General features: G+C 37.6%; 1 protein-coding gene across 2 annotated transcripts in view; it reads left to right on the forward strand.

Moving 5' to 3' along the window:
- DMD (dystrophin) overlaps positions 1-18082 on the forward strand; it is a 1939942-nt gene that overhangs the window by 664822 nt on the left and 1257038 nt on the right. For both annotated transcript variants that reach the window (XM_045855895.1, XM_045855896.1), the window contains exons 19-20: positions 3333-3420; positions 11573-11814. In XM_045855895.1, coding sequence (XP_045711851.1) covers positions 3333-3420; positions 11573-11814 — 330 coding nt within the window. The remainder of the gene's footprint in view (positions 1-3332; positions 3421-11572; positions 11815-18082) is intronic.

Consider the following 18082-nt stretch of genomic DNA (forward strand, 5'->3'; position numbering starts at 1 on the left):
TTGTTTTTTCATTCTGTCCTGGTGAATGTTTATTTCTTCCTCCTGGTCCATACCATTGACTTGAGTCCTGGTTTCCTTCCCATCACTGTTGGTTCCCTGTGCACTTTCCTTTATTTCGCTTTTCATAGCCTTTCCTCTTTCCTCTATTTTGCGACCATTCTCAACCATTTCTGTGAGCATCCTGATTACCAGTGCTTTGAACTGTGCATTTGATAGGTTGGCTATCTTTTCATCACTTAGTTGTATTTTTTCTGGAGCTTGGATCTGGCATTTCATTTGGGCCATGGTTGTTTGTTTGAGCGTGCCTGTTACGTACTAAGGGGCGGAGCCAAGGTGTTCTCCAGGACGGGGCAACCCACGTTGCTGCTTTATGACGCAGTACGTGGGGGAGGGGTTTGGGAGGGAACAGTGTTGCTTGCCCCTCTCTCTGATGGTTTTCAGTCACTTCCCCGATACCCATAAGCAAATTGGGCCTTCTGATGCTGATTCCCGGGTGGGTGGGTGCGAGTACATTCCTCCCGGTTTATCTGCACGCGAATGTGGGACTGCCAGCCTCTGCCTCACCCACTCCGGTCCTCCAGCCGCCATCTTGCCATGAGTGCTCTCGGCTGCCCGTCTCCACCCCTCCTACCGGTCTGGATGAATGTTTCTTCTTTCACTCCTTGTTTGTTGGACTTCCATACAGTTTGATTTTCTGTCAGTTCTGGTTGGTTTTTTTTGTCTTTAAATTTGTTGTTGTCATTCTTTTGGTTGTGTGAGGAGGCACAGTGTGTCTACCTACGCCTCCATCTTTCCCGGAAGTCTCTCCTTGTTCTTTCTGTTGCTTTGTTGTAGCGTATTTCTTTTCTTTTTTTCTATCTCTCTTATTGCACTTATCTTTCTGTGAGGTACTTCACATCCTGCTATAACTCTTGATAGTTGTGAGTATTATATATTTAGCTAGAATGTGCTTATTTTTTCTAAAGTGCTTAAGAGTCCTTGAGAAATAGAATTTACCTTTGAAGGGAGAACGAATTTAAAGTATTAGAAAACACACCTGCCAATAAGCTGCTGCGGGCAGGCAATTTAGAAGACAAAAGTCGGGAGATGAGAAACTGTAAATTTGGTAGCTTTGCCTAGGTTCTTACCTTTAACAAGATTTTGTGGCTACTTTATTCTCATGGATTTGTTAGTCCAGCTATCAATTTAGAACCGTCTGTGTTTGCCCACATGCTTGTGTAAACAATTTAATAATGTCTATGTGAAAATGACTTTCAGGATAATCCAGAAGTTTCACCTGCTAATTGCTATGGGATCCAGGGTGCATGTAATCCCCAAATACCACAATGTGGGTGCTTTGAAATGCCAGAGTGGCATCCAAGGTATCGATATGACTCTGTTACATTTGGAGTTTCCCCACCGATGAGAATGAATCTGAGTTTTCATTTGCTGCCCTTGGCATCACAGTGTAAAATGTATGTCTTCCAACTTAGTTGTAAGTTCTTTAAAAGAGACTATCATTTTTTTTTAAAGATTTTATTTATTTATGTTTTTTAGGGAGAGAAGGGAGAGAGAGAGAGAGAGAGAGAGGGAGAGAGAGAGAGAGAAACATCAACGTGTGGTTGCTGGGGGCCATGGCCTGCAACCCAGGCATGTACCCTGGCTGGGAATTGAACCTGGGACACTTTGGTTCCCAGCCCGCGCTCAATCCACTGAGCTATGCCAGCCAGGGCGCAAGACTATCATTTTATAGTGTCTTATTTCAGTTGACTTTCACTCTGCTAAGTTTTAATTAGTATGTTTTTTTGTGTATTACATTTTTCCCGATTGGATATATTCTATTGTCTATTGGTTCTTTTAGCTTCTGTACTCTCAACCTTGAATTCACTAATCCCAATTCATGAAACTCTGTTAAAAATAAGTTTTAAAAGCCTATATTCAGTTGTGGCTATTACTTACATTGGAGAATCTTTTGAAATACTGAAAATACTTGTTTGGTGTACTCTAGATGGTTGCTTATTACTCTGAAAGTATGCCTGATGTTGCCATATTATATCTATATGTATGATTCTCTATTTCTCTACTTTCTGTCTTTAACTATGTACTTTTACATGGAGGCCACTATATTTGCACTGTAAAATCGACACCTGACACATTTGGCTTTTTTAATTTAAACAAATAAAAGTAAATTTCAAGTTAATTTCCTCAATCACACTTGCTATGTTTCATGTGCTCAATATCCATGTGTGGCAAGTGGCAAGTGACTGGTGTATTGAACAGTGTACATATAGAATGCTTTCATTCCTGCAGAAAATTCTGTTGAACAGCACTCAGCAGAGTGTGCCTGTATGTATTATATGTTCTCCCATCTGCATGCACTCCAATATTACGCTTTGGAATATTTGTTTAAATGCATACCCATCTAAATAAATTCTTGAAAATCAGTCTGATGTAGAATAGCCTCTTGCTACAAACTCAAGTGAAATCTGTGGGTAATTATTATTAATTGTAGAACTACTGATTTTACTAAATGTTGAATGCATTATAGCTTGCTTTTTCTGTGGGTACTTATGTTTTAGGACATATATATTGTTAGGCCCACATGTTTTTAATGACCATACTAGCATAGTTGTGAATCATGGTTTAAAATCTATGTCTTTGTAGAGACACAATTAATTAGCTAACTCAACAGTATCAAATACTAGTTTTGGTCAATTTCAATGTGTTTTTGTTCAACAGTTAACTTTGGTTGGGAGAAATGAACAAAGAAATTTTAAAAACTTTTTGAAACTAAATCTATTTTTCCTATAAATGGGAGTTCTTTGCCATTTTTAGAGAGACAAATTAACTCATTGTTTTGTTTTTGGATGAAAGTGCTTTTTTCTAAAGCAGTTAATGCTAGCATACTTTTCCCTACTGTATGTACTTACTGGAGTGTCTATTTAATGTTCATTACAGAGTATATACTTTTACTATGAAGAGTAATTTCAGTGGTATATATTTAAAAGACACATTCCATTTTAATTATCTGACACTTTTATCTTTTCATTGTTATGGTTTGTCTTTGTTGTTGTTTACTTACAGTCATCCATTGCAATGCCTCAGAAATTATTATGTAAACAAGAGTGATGATTAGAGACCTTTTAAAAATAGTAGCAATTCAGTGTGAAAATGGCTTGTGCTTTCATTGTTATTTTGATGCTTCTGGTGTCAAGAAACCAATCTTTAGTTTCACATGATAACCTGACAGAGTGAAATATCTTAAGGCTTGGAAGGACGAGTAGAAATTATAATTACTGTGTAGCCTATAGAATCCTTGTACTAAAACACTCACCTTTGTTATCATGCTGCAGGCCATAGAGCGGGAAAAAGCCGAGAAGTTCAGAAAACTACAAGATGCCAGCAGATCAGCTCAGGCCCTGGTGGAACAGATGGTGAATGGTAATTACATGGAGTTGAATTAGATAATCTTCTTAGGGATTTGATAAACACATAGGTTCATATTTATCAGCTGAATTGTATCAGACAAGCACTTCCTGAATGCAAATTTAGAGTGAGCTTTTGAACTTTTTATTATTGTTTCTTAATGTTAAGGAAATTATTAGAGGAAATTCAGATTTGAGTCCAATGAAAGAAAATGGGATGTGGTAGAATATTTTATCAATCTCTTGCAGAGAAATTAATTTTAATTCAAGTCCTGTTAGCATGTGTCCAAATAATGTAAGAGCACAAGGTTTGCAGAAATAATGGAAAATATAAGCAATTGTATAACACATCTATATATAAAGTGATTATAATCTGATTGCAAATCATTCTGGCAATATATTTTTCCATATGGACATATTATATGGAAAGTTTCATCAGCATGTTTCTTTGTTAGTAATATACTTGACATTTGTTATGTTGCTTTTAATTTTTTTCAGTCATTGAAAAAAGGTCTCCTAAGGGGAACTTTCAAAAAACATTTTATCTTTTTTTGAATGAGGTGAAAGTACAAAGCTTGCAAAATACTGTCTTTCTTTTCAAGAACTGGTTAAAATTAATCTTTGCTAACAGTACCTTAACAGCTGTATGAAAAACTATGTTATTGACATCAACTGTAGACAAAATTTCTTTGAATTGTAACTGCTCTACTACTGTGTTCATTTCCAGATATAAGTAATTTATGAAAATCAGGAATAGTGCTTTTTCCAAACAAGAATTTTTTCATTTGTCAAAGGGTACCTTCACAAAACTATCATAACCAAGTGTAACAAGTGTTTTTGTCATGCACATCAGCTTTTTCCAGAACTTGCCTGCATTCTAGGGTGTGTGTTCTATGTGTGAATTATTTTTGCCTTAATTGCCATGTTGGCATTCAAAAGTTTTGTGATCTTCCTAGGAAATCAATTCATTTTCTTTGTCTAATTAGCCCCAAGAATACATTTGGTTAAAAACAAAAGCAAGCAAATACAATTGCACTACAAGTCAGTGCAAAATATCAAAAGGTTGGCATTTAGGTGCTTGTTTCTGGGTGGTTTAACTGATAAGTTTGACAGCAGAATATTCATGCTACATAAAATTATATGATATAAATATTTTCTTTTAGCTGTTATATACTTTCCCCCTAGGACTCATATGATCACTTTTTTAATTTAATTAAGCAAAATATATATTTTAAGTAGTCTCATTTTATAAGCAAATATCAAGCATCTCTTACGTCAGATCATCTGATAATAGTATACACTGAATTATTTTTAAAAATCCATTAAAATTTAGAAGTAAAGGGAATGATTTTTTTTTTTAGTAATTGAACACCAGGATTAGAATGATCATATGATTAGTGATAGTATCATTTTCTAGATTATTGCCCTCACAGCTCTAACTTGCTGAGGCATGAAGAAAAGCCAGGACATATAGTAGGTTCTTAATAAATATTAATTGACTGCTTAAATTCTTTTTAGCAAAGCAAAATTAAGGAACTAATTGGGATGATTACATTGGTAATTTGGGTCAGAAAATAATGAATAATGCTTCTGAAGGAAAATACAAACTTGTGTAGAAAGCAAAGAGCAGTAAAGGATAGGGGCGTGGCTTGAGACATTCTTCACTGGTCAACTATATATTCATCAAAGTTTAAACTTACTTGTTATGCCAGTGGAGGTATGGTCTAATTGATCAGACTCAAATTCAGACTACAACTAGAGCACAGCTCTGCTACTTCATTTAGTCAGACAATTTACATAACTACTAAATAGCAGACTCACAGATTCCAACTTCTTTTTTCATTCCTTTATTTTTGAGTTCCTTTACAGAACCAGCTGTGTAGTATTTCATTTACATTTCCTATAGCTGTGTTATGCTTCGAAGGTGATTTCCACATTTTTTTATTTCATTTTGTAAAAAGGATACATATGACCTTTAAAGTTTAGTTTATATTTATTTCAATACAAAATAGTGGAGAATAATTATTCAAACTTATTCTGAATTGTTTTTATAAATAATGATCTTGCACATACACATATACATATATATATACATAGCCTCTAATCAGTCAAGTATAACAAAAAACCCAGTTTAGAGAAAGTGTTTTCCTCTATTAATATTGAAATTACAGAAAGTAATTCTATGAAAACATCCATTTGAAAACATACGTAAGCATAGCCCCATTTGCCCTTTATTTAAGCTGTAAAAAGGCTTCACCGCAATTTCCAGAGATACGATAATTGTCTAACAGGGTCAGCGATGTTCTCTGAACGGAGCTACACTTTCCATTGCTAATTGTAGTTTTCTGTGTGTTAATTAAGAGCCTGAAGACAATCACAGCAAGGAAATATTTAAATACCAGTGGTAATTATTAGTAAAAAGACCATCTCCAAACCGTCATCCCTTGAGTGTGAGATTATAGCATTTAAGGTGGTACCGAATAGTAAGTCTGCTAATGCTCATATTTAAATACCACAGACAGCTAACACACAGCGGAGAGCTCCTCTTCTATGTACTAGTAACTACTTAACTGAATTTTTCACATCTTGATTTAGAGCTCATTAAGTGCTTCAAAGGAATGAAGTCATTTGAAATCAGGCAACAAAATTTTGTCAGATGGGCAACGTCAGGGATTAAAGCGACTTTGGCTCTTCTCAAAGCCAAGCACTTATTATCTTTGTTTTATATTATTGGGAAGGATTTTCAGTGACAATTGCATATTCTAATGGGAAGAGATTCTGCAGTTGGTCTATGTATCCATGAGGCAAGGGAACAGTTACCATTTACAATCCTCCAGCCCCTCCATTGTGAACGAGGAGCTTTCCATGGTTACACTTATTTCCTCTTCTCTTACTCTTTCCTGAGTTCTGGGCAATTTGATTTATGTCTCCTGTTTCTCCACGGGACACAGGGGATAATAGTCTACCCAGAGGTCACGCTCAAATGTGGTTAATTGATAGACACATTTTTCTTTAATCTCCAAAGGCAGAGTCTCTCTGCGTGTGCATGTGTGTGTGTGTTTGTGTGAAGGGAGACAATTTGGATAGTCCCTGTTGTAGAAATGTAGTCACAAAAACAAATGGGTGTTGGAATCTGATTTTTTCTCTTACCATTCAATAACGTTTAGAAATACAGTGTAAAAAGGGTTATATTAGCAAAGTTATGTATCACATTTACTGTGGGTATGAATTTTACATAAACCTACTAATGTTTAAAGGATATTATTTTTTAAAAAACATGATGTAGCAATGATATAAAAGTGTGATCAAAGAAACCTCTGGAATTTAGTCTATAACACTCAGATCTTATTTTCATGGACTCTGAATAAATTAATGTTTTAGACTGTTACGCTGAATGCCAAATGAACCTGTAGCAACCCTTAATATGCCACAAAAATCAGTGACTGTTTATATGCAACTTTAATTTAAGTTCTCACTCCAAGTATTCTTCTAATTCAAGAGCTATGAAAACAAAGGTTTGCATTATTCTACCCTGACTTCATGGCTAATGATGAATATACTTGATGAGGAATACTTCACTGTAAGTGGCAGCTCCAAAGTACTTGCGTGGAAGGTGGTGCACAATTAAAATTACTCCAACAGTCTGTTATGCACTGTACACAAGTAATAAAATTAATGGATGCACTTCAAGTAATGATCCATTTCCTCTGGGCGCAATCTATTTATTCATAGACTATTTCAGGGGTTGTTTAGAGTATGAGATGTGCAGGGATTATGATCCATTATCCCTGAGATTTTTAATGTGCTGCTCCGAAACAGTTTCCGTAAGTATTCTTCACAATACCTGGCGAGTAAGCATTTGTATTCCTCAGTAGCTAACGGAAAAATAAGAAAAACAGATGCTCAAATCATTGATTCTTAAAACTTGGGAGATATTTACATGTGTAAACTGTCACAGAACTTAAAAATTTTCAGTTGAGTTGAGCATAATTTTTATGGAATGCACATCAGACGATGGTGGATAATAGTACAATTATTTTCTCTGTAAGCATTTGAAACATTTAATACCCTTATTTATTCTACAAAAGCTTTAAGAGACTTTTGTATACTATCACCAGTTCTCCTGGGTAATGGATGGCCATTCAGTTCATGAAGCTGAAGTAATGGCATTTTGAATTTTAGTTTAAGACATAGTTTAGTTTAGTTTAGTTTAGTTTAGTTAAGACATATACGGTAAGTAATGTGACATGTGACAGTGCTTTTGTTCCCTCCCCCAAAGTATTTTAAGCAAACTTGAAACAAGAGAGACTGTGCGTGTGTGTGTTTAGCTTTTTGCATCTGTGGATATTGCTCCCCGAATGCTCGTGTTTGTATGAAGTAAGCTATTGATTGGGTGTTGGGTGAGTTAACAAGTACCGTGCATCTCCTCTGCACCTACTCAGAGCTAAGAACCCTATTGGATTCTGCCACGGGAGCCATTTTTCTTAGAGTGGTTTATAGTTTGGGACACTTCAGACTGTAACTGGGCAGGAAGCATATTCACACATGAATTAAACAATATTTACATACAGATCCCTTTATAACAGGATGTTTGATTCTCTGGGATCCACATCATACTGTGTCAGTGACACCCGGAAATCTCTGCTTTTAATTTTTGGCACAGATTTTTTTAAAAAGATTTTATTTATTCATTTTTAGAGAAGGAGAGAAACATCAATGTGTGGTTGCCTCTCACATGCCCCCTACTGGGGACCTGGCCCACAACCCAGGCATGTGTCCTGACTGGGAATCAAACTGTGAACCCTTTGGTTCACAGCCTGTGCTCAATCCACTGAGCTACACCAGCAAGGGCATGGCACAGATTTATCATTTTAATTTCAAATGACTAGAGATGTATGAACAAACATTCCAAGATTCTCTACTAAACTTATGAATTCATCCATTGCTGATAAATTTCTTTTGAAAATTTATACATGCACATTTGAAAGATCTGGTCTCTTATGTCCTACGTGTTGTGTTCTTTTCTTCAGTTCTTCATATTAACATTGACTAATATTTATTGGTTGCCTGGTGCATATCAGACTTTGTGTGACTACTTCACACATGTTAAGTCAGAACACTCATGGGTATCCTATGACATCAATTCCTTTTTATGTTCAGTTCATGGATGAAAAACATGAGACCCAATGAGATTAAATAACTGAATCCAGTTCACCTATCTGGTACACAAGGTCACATTTGAACTCAGATCTACCTAATACCAGAACTCCAATTGTGAAGTTCTCCACCCATCTGGCTACCTTCACCATTTATCTTAATATGGAGAGCCTTCTTTTACCTATTACTGTATTTTAATTGCCTTTATTCAATTATAAAGATCAATATGCTAATAAGTAGAAAGTGCTGCATTTCATAGTGGATTTGTACAAAATTCACTTTTCTCATTTATTTTAATTCCTCTTACAGTGATACCATCTGAACACTTTTGGGGGGCCCCAAAAATTGAGCTGATAGTTTTGGGCAATGACCAAAAAAGACTCATTAAATTTAAATACCACAGAAACTATTGATAATTTATTATAGTTTGATTTCTGGTTTTCTGATTAAATTAATCTGTATATTATTCATACTGAAAATTAAGTTATGATTTTCTTTTTCCAAACACTATGGGGTCTTTGTGTGGTTGGTCTCTGTCTGCTACAGTGAGATATTTCTCTCTGTATATCCTGATCATATAGATAAAGGTTAAATAAGACAATCCAGCATCAGTTCATCAGTCCCTTTAATTTGCTTTGGCATTTCTTATTTGCCTCTCTTGGACTTGAACTACCATGGACTTCCTTCTTCTAAGTGCTCATTCAAGTTTAATGTATGCTGAAAATATTTCTCCTAAACATCTGATCATTAAAAAAAAATTTTTTTAATCCTCACCCGAGGACATGCTGCTTGATTTTACAGACAGGTGAAGGGAGGGACTATAGGAGGGAGAGAAACATCAATGTGAGAGAGAAACATAGATCAGCTGCATCTTGCACATGCCCCATCTGGGGATCGAACTCGCAACCCAGGCATTTTCCCTGACTGTGAATCCAACCCATGACCCTTTGGTTAATGAGACAAGGCTCCAACCAACTGAACCACACTGGCCAAGGCAACATCTGATCATTTAGATTCATGGCACATTTTTATTCATTATCTAACAATTTAAACTCTTCCCTGTGTATTTTTAAATTATTTTCTTTCATTTTCCAGCAATAATGTTAACTTTTCCTTGTAATTTTTTTTTCTCAAGCCTAGTGCCTATATGACTCGAATTTTGGATTCTTCTTTTATACTCTGTAACAAACATGATGATCTTTTTACTATAGTTACATAGTGGCATCTTGCCAAACATATTTTGGTACCATTCTTGGTCACTGCTCAAAACCAAATAATTACAGTGTATCACACCACACATCCTGATGTTTCTATAAAATCAATACAAAAAAACACTAGGAGGGTATTAGAAGAATATTTAGCTCCAGTAAACCATGGGCTGCCTCTTCTGACTGTATATATGGCAACATGCATATGTTATCTTTTACACTTTATTTTGAAAGTTATTTTTCTTTGAAAATATATCAGCTGAAGAAGGGAGGGTAGATTGTTACCGGAAATACTTGCAAAGTTTGTTTTCTCCAGTGTCATCCCTGGTGGTGTCAAACTTTCAAGGTAGTGAAGTTATAGTTGTGTTTCACACGAATTGGCAGATGCGGTTTGGCAGCATAACATAATTACAACAAAGCGAAAATTACAGTATCAGAGCAAAGGAAAGTAATATAGTTGTTGAATTTAATTCCAAAGTGTTTAGTCTTTAGAAAGACTGAAGTGCATGTGCAAATTAGCAAAACCACTGGTCTTATGTGGCTAGAGATTGTCTTCAGATTTCTTAATAACTCACTTGATTAACAACTAAATTATCTTTACTCCAGAAAGTGGAGTCAATGGATATTCATAAAAGTAGATTCTCCTAGACAGCTTGGTCTTCACGAAATCACTTTACCCCTTAAATATTTTAATGTAGAGGGAAAATCTTATAGTGAGTTTATGATCCCTTTTGAGATGCCTATGGATCTGTTTAAGAAGAGGAAACTCAAATATTAGCATTTCAAAAATATTAGAGAATTATCTGTGCTACATAGCTTTAATATTTATCTTTATATAATGTAATTAATTAAGCATATTATTATAGGAACATGTATGTTTATTTTTAAACACATGTGTTTGTGTGTACAGATATCTAAATTTTGTGAACTTTAGAGAATGAATATTTTAACACATAACATTGCATAATGTTGCTTTCATAGTATGTATAGGATAATATATACCAGGATTGGCATTAGTCAGATATCACTTTATGACAAAGTTTCAATAAGTTAATATATGTTAAAATACAGCATATTCCCTAACACACAGTACAGTCTCCAGAAGACTAAATGTCATGATGTTTTTATGTTTCCAAAATGTTGCCCTTGATAGATGTTTTCTTCTGCCTTGGTATTTCTATAGATGATTTTAAAACTTTCATTTACACACATGGAAATGATATGTAAATAATATGAAAGCTTTTTTTTATATTACAAAGATTATTTTTCCTAGTGCTTATTTTACTTCTTTGGAAGACTGTGTGCTTATTTCTGGCTTTCTGTAGCAGAATCAGCATTCCCTATTTTTGATACCCTTTTCTTAAAACAATTCAAATAACACTTCACCTAATTTTCAAACTGTTTTAAAAAACAAAAGTGTAACTTAGTTTTTGGAGGTGCATTTTAATAATATACATGGTATTGAACATTTATTTGGAAACATCCAAAAGAGGATTTGCCCACAGTCTGTCTTCCACTCTCCATCAGAACTTCGACCATATTTATTTGGATTTAAAGTTCTTCTGTTACACATCTTATGTGTTCTTATTTATTATTTTATTACATTCATATTTTTGATAAGATGCAGAATTGGCAAATAGTCAGAAATCATCTTCAGTACTTTTACTTATTGATCAGTAAATAAAAGGTTTGTTTGTAATCATTCATCTGATGAATACTTTTAAACTGGAGACACATTGCTCTTCAGATAATGTCTTTCTGTCCGTGGCTTAGTGGAGAGCTTTTCCAATTCTTTCTTTCTAGAGGGTCTCAATGCTGACAGCATCAAACAAGCCTCAGAACAGCTGAACAGCCGGTGGAACGAGTTCTGCCAATTGCTAAGTGAGAGACTTAACTGGCTGGAGTATCAGAACAGCATCATCACTTTCTATAATCAGCTGCAACAATTGGAGCACATGACAACCACTGCTGACAACTGGTTGAAAACCCAGCCCACCGCCACCTTAGAGCCCACGGCGATTAAAAGCCAGTTAAAAATGTGTAAGGTAAGAATCGTTCCTCTTATTTGGAGCATGGGCAACAGGAATTTCTTGGCAAGTTCCAGAGGAATAGCAAATTATTTCATAAAAAAGCATCCCTTGAATGATTTTGAATTAAACATAGTAAAGATCAAAATATAAGCACAGAAAATCATTTTGATAAAGTACATGTATTCACTTTTATTTTCTGATTTTTTTCCTGTCATTTTTTTTTTCAAGTGGAGTTGTGCCAGTTAGGTACTAGGCTTGTTGGGCAGGGGAGGTCACTTTGTAAATTAAATAAAGAAAATTGGTTTAAATAGGTGGTACATGGATGCCTGAATCGTTAAAAAAATGGTTACACGTGGCTCATTGATTTTGTCAGTTTGCAAATGGAGAGGCAGTTTTGGAGTATTGAACCACGTGTGTCCAATGATAAATGGCCAGCAAATTGGAGGTTTTCTCCAATTTACGCTTGACATGCACTTGACAGTGCCTGTGCTCAGAGGAAAACCCAGTGGCATGCTGAAGCAATGGCACCCACACAAACACATGCAGCTGATATCTGTACAATCATATATCTGAGGAAGATCTTGAAAACTGGCAGACCATTCAAAGTAGGATAACTTGAGGGAAGTTTCTTTACAAAAATATTTTATCAATGTGCTTAGAGTATGGAGGAACCCCGGGGGATAGTGCAGTAACCCAGAATCAGAGCTGTTCCCAGACTTTGGACAGAAAGGATCGGGGAGAGAGAAGTTAGAGAAACCCAGAAGGAGAGTCAGATGCCTGCTGTAAAGACAACCCAATACCATCACAGGAATGGAGCCAGAAAAATAGCCCCTCTAATTCTGCTCTCCCCTCTGCCTCCAGAATCTGAGCAGGGCTGCCCACTGACTAAACCGAATCAGAAGGTAGAGGACAAGGAGTTGTAGTCAATAAATGTCATTCTCCTGAGTCACAAGAGAAGGGTGGGCAGTGGCTCTGGAGGGACAAACAAGATACAAAGCACGAATGGGCCTGAGGAGATTAAACACTCCTGCAAGTATAAGAAAACAAGAGACATAATCACGTAAATCGCTTGAATTTTTGCTTTAGTTGCCATGAGTTACATACTTTTCATGGGAAGTGGGGAGTTGATGAGACAATAGATCAAAAGGTTCCCAGGGTGAACCTTGATGATAGCCCGAGATGGCTGTGTTTAATCTAAAATTCAGTCGTTGCAGGTTCATCTGCATACTTCAAAAATCATGGTTTAGATAGTGAGAGACAAGAGACAGAGAGGTGACAGGGTAGCTTTGGAGATGGTGTTCAACCCACAAAGTGATGGGAAACTAAAGGTATTTTGAAAGGGAACACCACTTAGAAGGACTGGATTCTTCAAATATTGGACCTATAGCTTTACTAGGAAGTAAGTAGACACAGGAAATATATTTTTGGATAAAGTATATAGTACAGAAAGGCATTTAGTTTATTAGGCAAATATACAAATCTAGGGCATTTTTATGTTTAGACACATGTTGCTTTTAAAGACTAGAATCCACAACTTTTCTTTTCCCCTGTGAATCAGTGAAATACTCCACCTACATTGTTTCTTGCAACAAAAACCTGATGATGTTACGTTAATCTGTTTCATGAGGTTCAGATATTGAAAGTAATAATAACATCTATAAAAATTCATGCATCTGTAAAATAAATATTCAATGTCTCTAATGTGGCCAAGAATCATACGAACTGTATTAGCTGGTTTGGGCTGCCGTAACAATGACCATAGACTGCATGGCTGAAACAACAGAAATTCATTTTCTCACAGTTCTTGAGAATGGAAGGTCCAAGATCAAGGTCTGGCAGAGTTCAACTTCTGGCAAGAGTTCTCCTCCTGCCTGTAGACAGCAGCCTTCTCACCACGTCTTCATGTGGCCTTTCACCGATGCATATGTATGGAGGGAGAGAAATCTGTTTCTTCTTTTTTTAAAGGGTATTTATTTTTAGAAAGTGGGGAAAGAAGAAAGAGAGGGAGAGAAACATCAGTTGGTTGCCTCTTGTATGTGCCCTGACCAGGGACCCAAACACGCATCCGCAGCATGTGCCCTGACTGGGAATTGAACTGATGACCTTTCACTTTGCTTGTGGGATGACACCCAACCAACTGAGCTCCATCTGTCAGGGCTTAAGGCCAGTATGCGATCAGATAAGGACACCACACTTATGACCTCATTTAACTGTCCTAAAAGTATTATTACCAAATACAGTCACATTGTGGGTTACAGCATCAGCTTTTAAATTTGGGGGCATACAATGCAGTCCATAATGATCTGACCCTGCCCCTCATTTATGTCCCTCTCATATGCTAGGAACCCCAGAGGCCCAAGTCACAACCTATTCCAGCATCAACTCTAAAGTCTGAAGTCCAAAGTCTTATCTAAATGTCATTTAAATCTGATGTGGGTGAGACTCAAAGTGCGATACATCTTGAGACAGAATTCCCTTCTTGTGAACCTGTGACAGCGGACATGTTGCGCGCTTCCATAATACAATGGTGGGATGGGCAGAGGACAGAGTTTCCATTCCATAAGGAGGGAGAATAGGGGAAAGGAAGGACTGACAGGTTTTAAGCAAGTCCAAAAACCAGCAAGGCAGACTCCATTGGATCTGAAGGCTGGAGAGTAATCCTCTTTGGCTTGATGCCCTTCCTTCCAGTCCTGCTGGGGTCGAGGTTCTACCTTTAGGACCCACTAGGGCAGTGGCCACTGAAGTTTTGGGAAAATCAGAGTGTGCATTCGTTGACCCCGCCCCCATAGTGTTTAGCTGCAGTGAGGGAAAGAGACATTATACGTGTGATTACATCAGTAGACGTAAAGTTACCACTGGGACAAATGCTTTAAACAAAGGTACAGGGTTCCGAGAGAATGTTTAACAGGGAAAACCTGACGTAGACAGAGCCACCAAGGGCAGCTTCTCTGAGGCCAGTGCATTTCAGTTAAGGTTTTTAGGGTGAGTTGAAATTAAGAACAGCTGGGCAAGAAGCGTCAGGCAGAGAGGAACATGGTGGGGGGAAGTGCTAAGGACCAAGAAGTGAAAGAAGGTCAATATGAACGGTGGACACAGAGGGTCAGGCATGAGATGAAAGACGAAAGACAGGTGTGTAGGAGACAGCAAAGGCACTTGGGGCATGTTAGGACCTTGATCTTTATCTGAGGAGCAAATGGGGATCACTGGAGTGTCGTATATCTTACATATTCTCTCCAGGTGAGGGGGGTCATCCTAGGTGAAATGATTTCTTCCGAGTTCAGCCACACAGTTTCAGTTTATAATGACACAATTCCATCCCTCTTCATCACCCCTTACTCTTTTTCTGTGCCCCATTGATTTCTGTGAATTTGATGAATCACCTCAGGTGAAATATTTAGCAGGCTACGCTCAGTGTCATTCACACAGCAGTTCAAATTCTACTATTTGGCTATGATTAATGATGGGTAAATAAATTATTCCATCCTGTTTGTCAATGCATTCTGTTATTTGGAGGTTTTGGTTTATTTTTAAAGATTAGAGTGCAAATTTAGCTAAAAATGTAATACTTGCCAGAATTGGTTCTTAATACTTTAGGGGTTAAAGAGCCCTTGAGGAATGGGAAGAAATCCATGGATCTTTTCCTGAGAAAGATAAAAAGGTTTTCTTCCTGAGATAAACATATAATTTGAAAGGACAAACAGACTCAGGGAAGATGCCTTACTCTGGAGGACTAACCGCACTAAGGCCCTTTTACGGAAAAGTTAGTAATTGTTAACATCTTTTAAATGTTAACTATTTTGGTCCAATTTACCCAAATGTTTAACTAGTTGCAAAGTCCCCTTTGTTTTGCAGAACACACTCTATTGTGCCCTAGGCTCCTTCTATAGGCCCCGGAACAGGAAGGGTGACTCAGGCCCTCCCTCCGGCCAAGTGTAAATCAGTTTCTTAACTGATTCACAGCAGAGGTCAGTGCTGCCCTGGGTGAGCTTGGTGTACAAAGATCACATCTGTCATTCTATACTCCAAGCTCGGAGCATTGCCCTTTACCTCTTGTCTTATTCTTCCTCATGGATATGTACTTACCTTCTAGAACTTCACTGAGAGGCTTTGTGTTTAAAAGAGAGAGATGGCTCACCTGTCCATTTATCTAAATATCTTGCATCTTCATCTACAAAAAGAATTCCATTGTCAGTGATCATCCTACCCGAATCAACCATACTGTTATAACCACGTGGAAATGATATTCATATCGTCTAAAACTCATAACCAGTGACATTGCCTATTAAGTAGCCTTGCTACTATGAAAGGGTTTACTTGATACATTTATTTTATTCATACGTAACACAAAACTTGCTCTCTCCAAAACACTATGCATGTATCCCCCCAAAACAACTTTATTTTATTTTATTCTTTTACTTTTCACTTTGATTTCCAGGAAGCTCAGGGTTATATTTAGTTCATAATTACAGTAATATTTTCAATTTTCCCCTCCTTCTAATTGGTTTCTCATCCAGTCTTTAATTTTTAATTACCCTGCTTTTAACATTTTAAATGGTAAAAAAAATCCCGAACTGCTTTTTTTTTCCCCTAAAGGTAGCATAAGAATAAATTATGAGTAAGCAGCCATGGTAATAACACTTTTAAAAAAAGCATTTTGCAATTTGTTCAAGTTCAGTTTATGTAGGTATTAGATACATATGAATTGCTACTCTACTGGAAATGAAAGACTATGGAAACATTTCTCTCAAGAACAGCACTGTTCAAAAGAAATACGCACGCCATACATTTGAGTCACATATGTAATTTTAAATTTTCTAGAAGTGACATTATTAAAGAAAAGAGAAACAGCTAAGTGCATTTCAAGGATGTGTTTCATTTAACCTGGCATATCTGTTACAGAACAAAAAAGGGGGGCCTGGGACAATATACTATTACTGAAAGAAACCCCCAGGTCCGTTATGTCCGCCGTCTATAGAAAAGATGTCTCTCAATGCCAGAGATTCGTGAAAAGGAAAGGAAATGTTTATTTAATGCTATACAAACTTAAAGTAGTGACCTAATATCTTCATCAAAATCCTAAAGCCCCTTAAAACACCCACAAACAGACACAGTCCTTCCTTCCCCCTTTGCCCAGTCTGGGGTACCGTATCTCAGGAAAGGAAATAGAAGTCCTTGGCTCAGGCAGCCCCCAGTTCTTCCCAGTACTCCGTCTTGGCTGGGAGACCTTCCTCGGTTCTCGGCGCCCTCAGCTGTGTCACTGGGATCTCTGCTAAAGCCGGGTGGTGGTTCCCCCTACTAAAGCTGCAGGGGTCCCCACCCTGGCAAAGGCACATGGTCCTCTCTCCCCCCAGGGCCACGGGAGTCCCCACTCAGCCAAAACCACGTGGTTCTCTCTCCAATGGCTGCTGCATCTGGGTTAAATCCCCGCACCAATCTTCCTCTGCAGTCCCATTTCTGATTCCTCCCACACTCAGCCTCACATGCCAGAACTCATATCCTTCCAGCTTTACTGGGCTGCCATCATGAGTCCGGGCAGGTGTGGCCCCATGTCATGGAGCCAGTCATCTCCAAGCTCCCATGCAGGCATTGTAACTCAGAGGATCTGCCCCCAGTTATATCTTGTGGGGAAATTACTTCTATTCCCCTGGCTCAGAGCGTGGCCACAGCTATTTAACATATCTATGTAACCAGTCAAAGGTTATAGATATGTTAAATGACCACACCAGAGGGTAGCTGCAAGGCTGTCGATATGTGAAACAGCTCTCAATGGCCCTGCTCCATTTGTCCCTTCCCCCCACCCACACCTGGGGAGGGGGGGTAAGGACATCCTAAAATCTCCTGGACACTTTGAGTTCTGGACCCCATTTCAAATGCCCATTTGGGGTCCCTTCTCTTGGCTGCACCCTGTAACAAATCCAAAATATTATTTTAACATTTAGTACTATTTAAAACTGTCCATGAGAATCAGTGTTTGTATATTTTTATTCTGAGTCCTCAAAATTGTGTTTCACAATGGCAGCACATTGAAACCCTCCTGAGCACATTTCAGGTGCTCAGTGACCACTTGTGACTGGTGACGACTGTATTGGACAGCATGGCAGAGTGTCCATATGCTGTTACCTTTCAAATCACGGCACGACACTCTTTTCTTCCTATTTTAATCTTAACCTGAGGATATGTTTATTGATTTTAGAGATGGAGGGAGGAAGGGAGGCAGAGGGAGAGAGAGAGAGAAACGGAAACATCCGCGTGAGAAGCATCGATTGGGTGCCTCCTGTATGTG

The sequence above is a fragment of the Phyllostomus hastatus genome, unplaced genomic scaffold, assembly GCF_019186645.2.
Source record: "Phyllostomus hastatus isolate PE091 unplaced genomic scaffold, TTU_PhHast_1.1 phas_scaffold_12, whole genome shotgun sequence".
In the NCBI taxonomy this organism is placed as follows: Eukaryota; Metazoa; Chordata; class Mammalia; order Chiroptera; family Phyllostomidae; genus Phyllostomus; species Phyllostomus hastatus.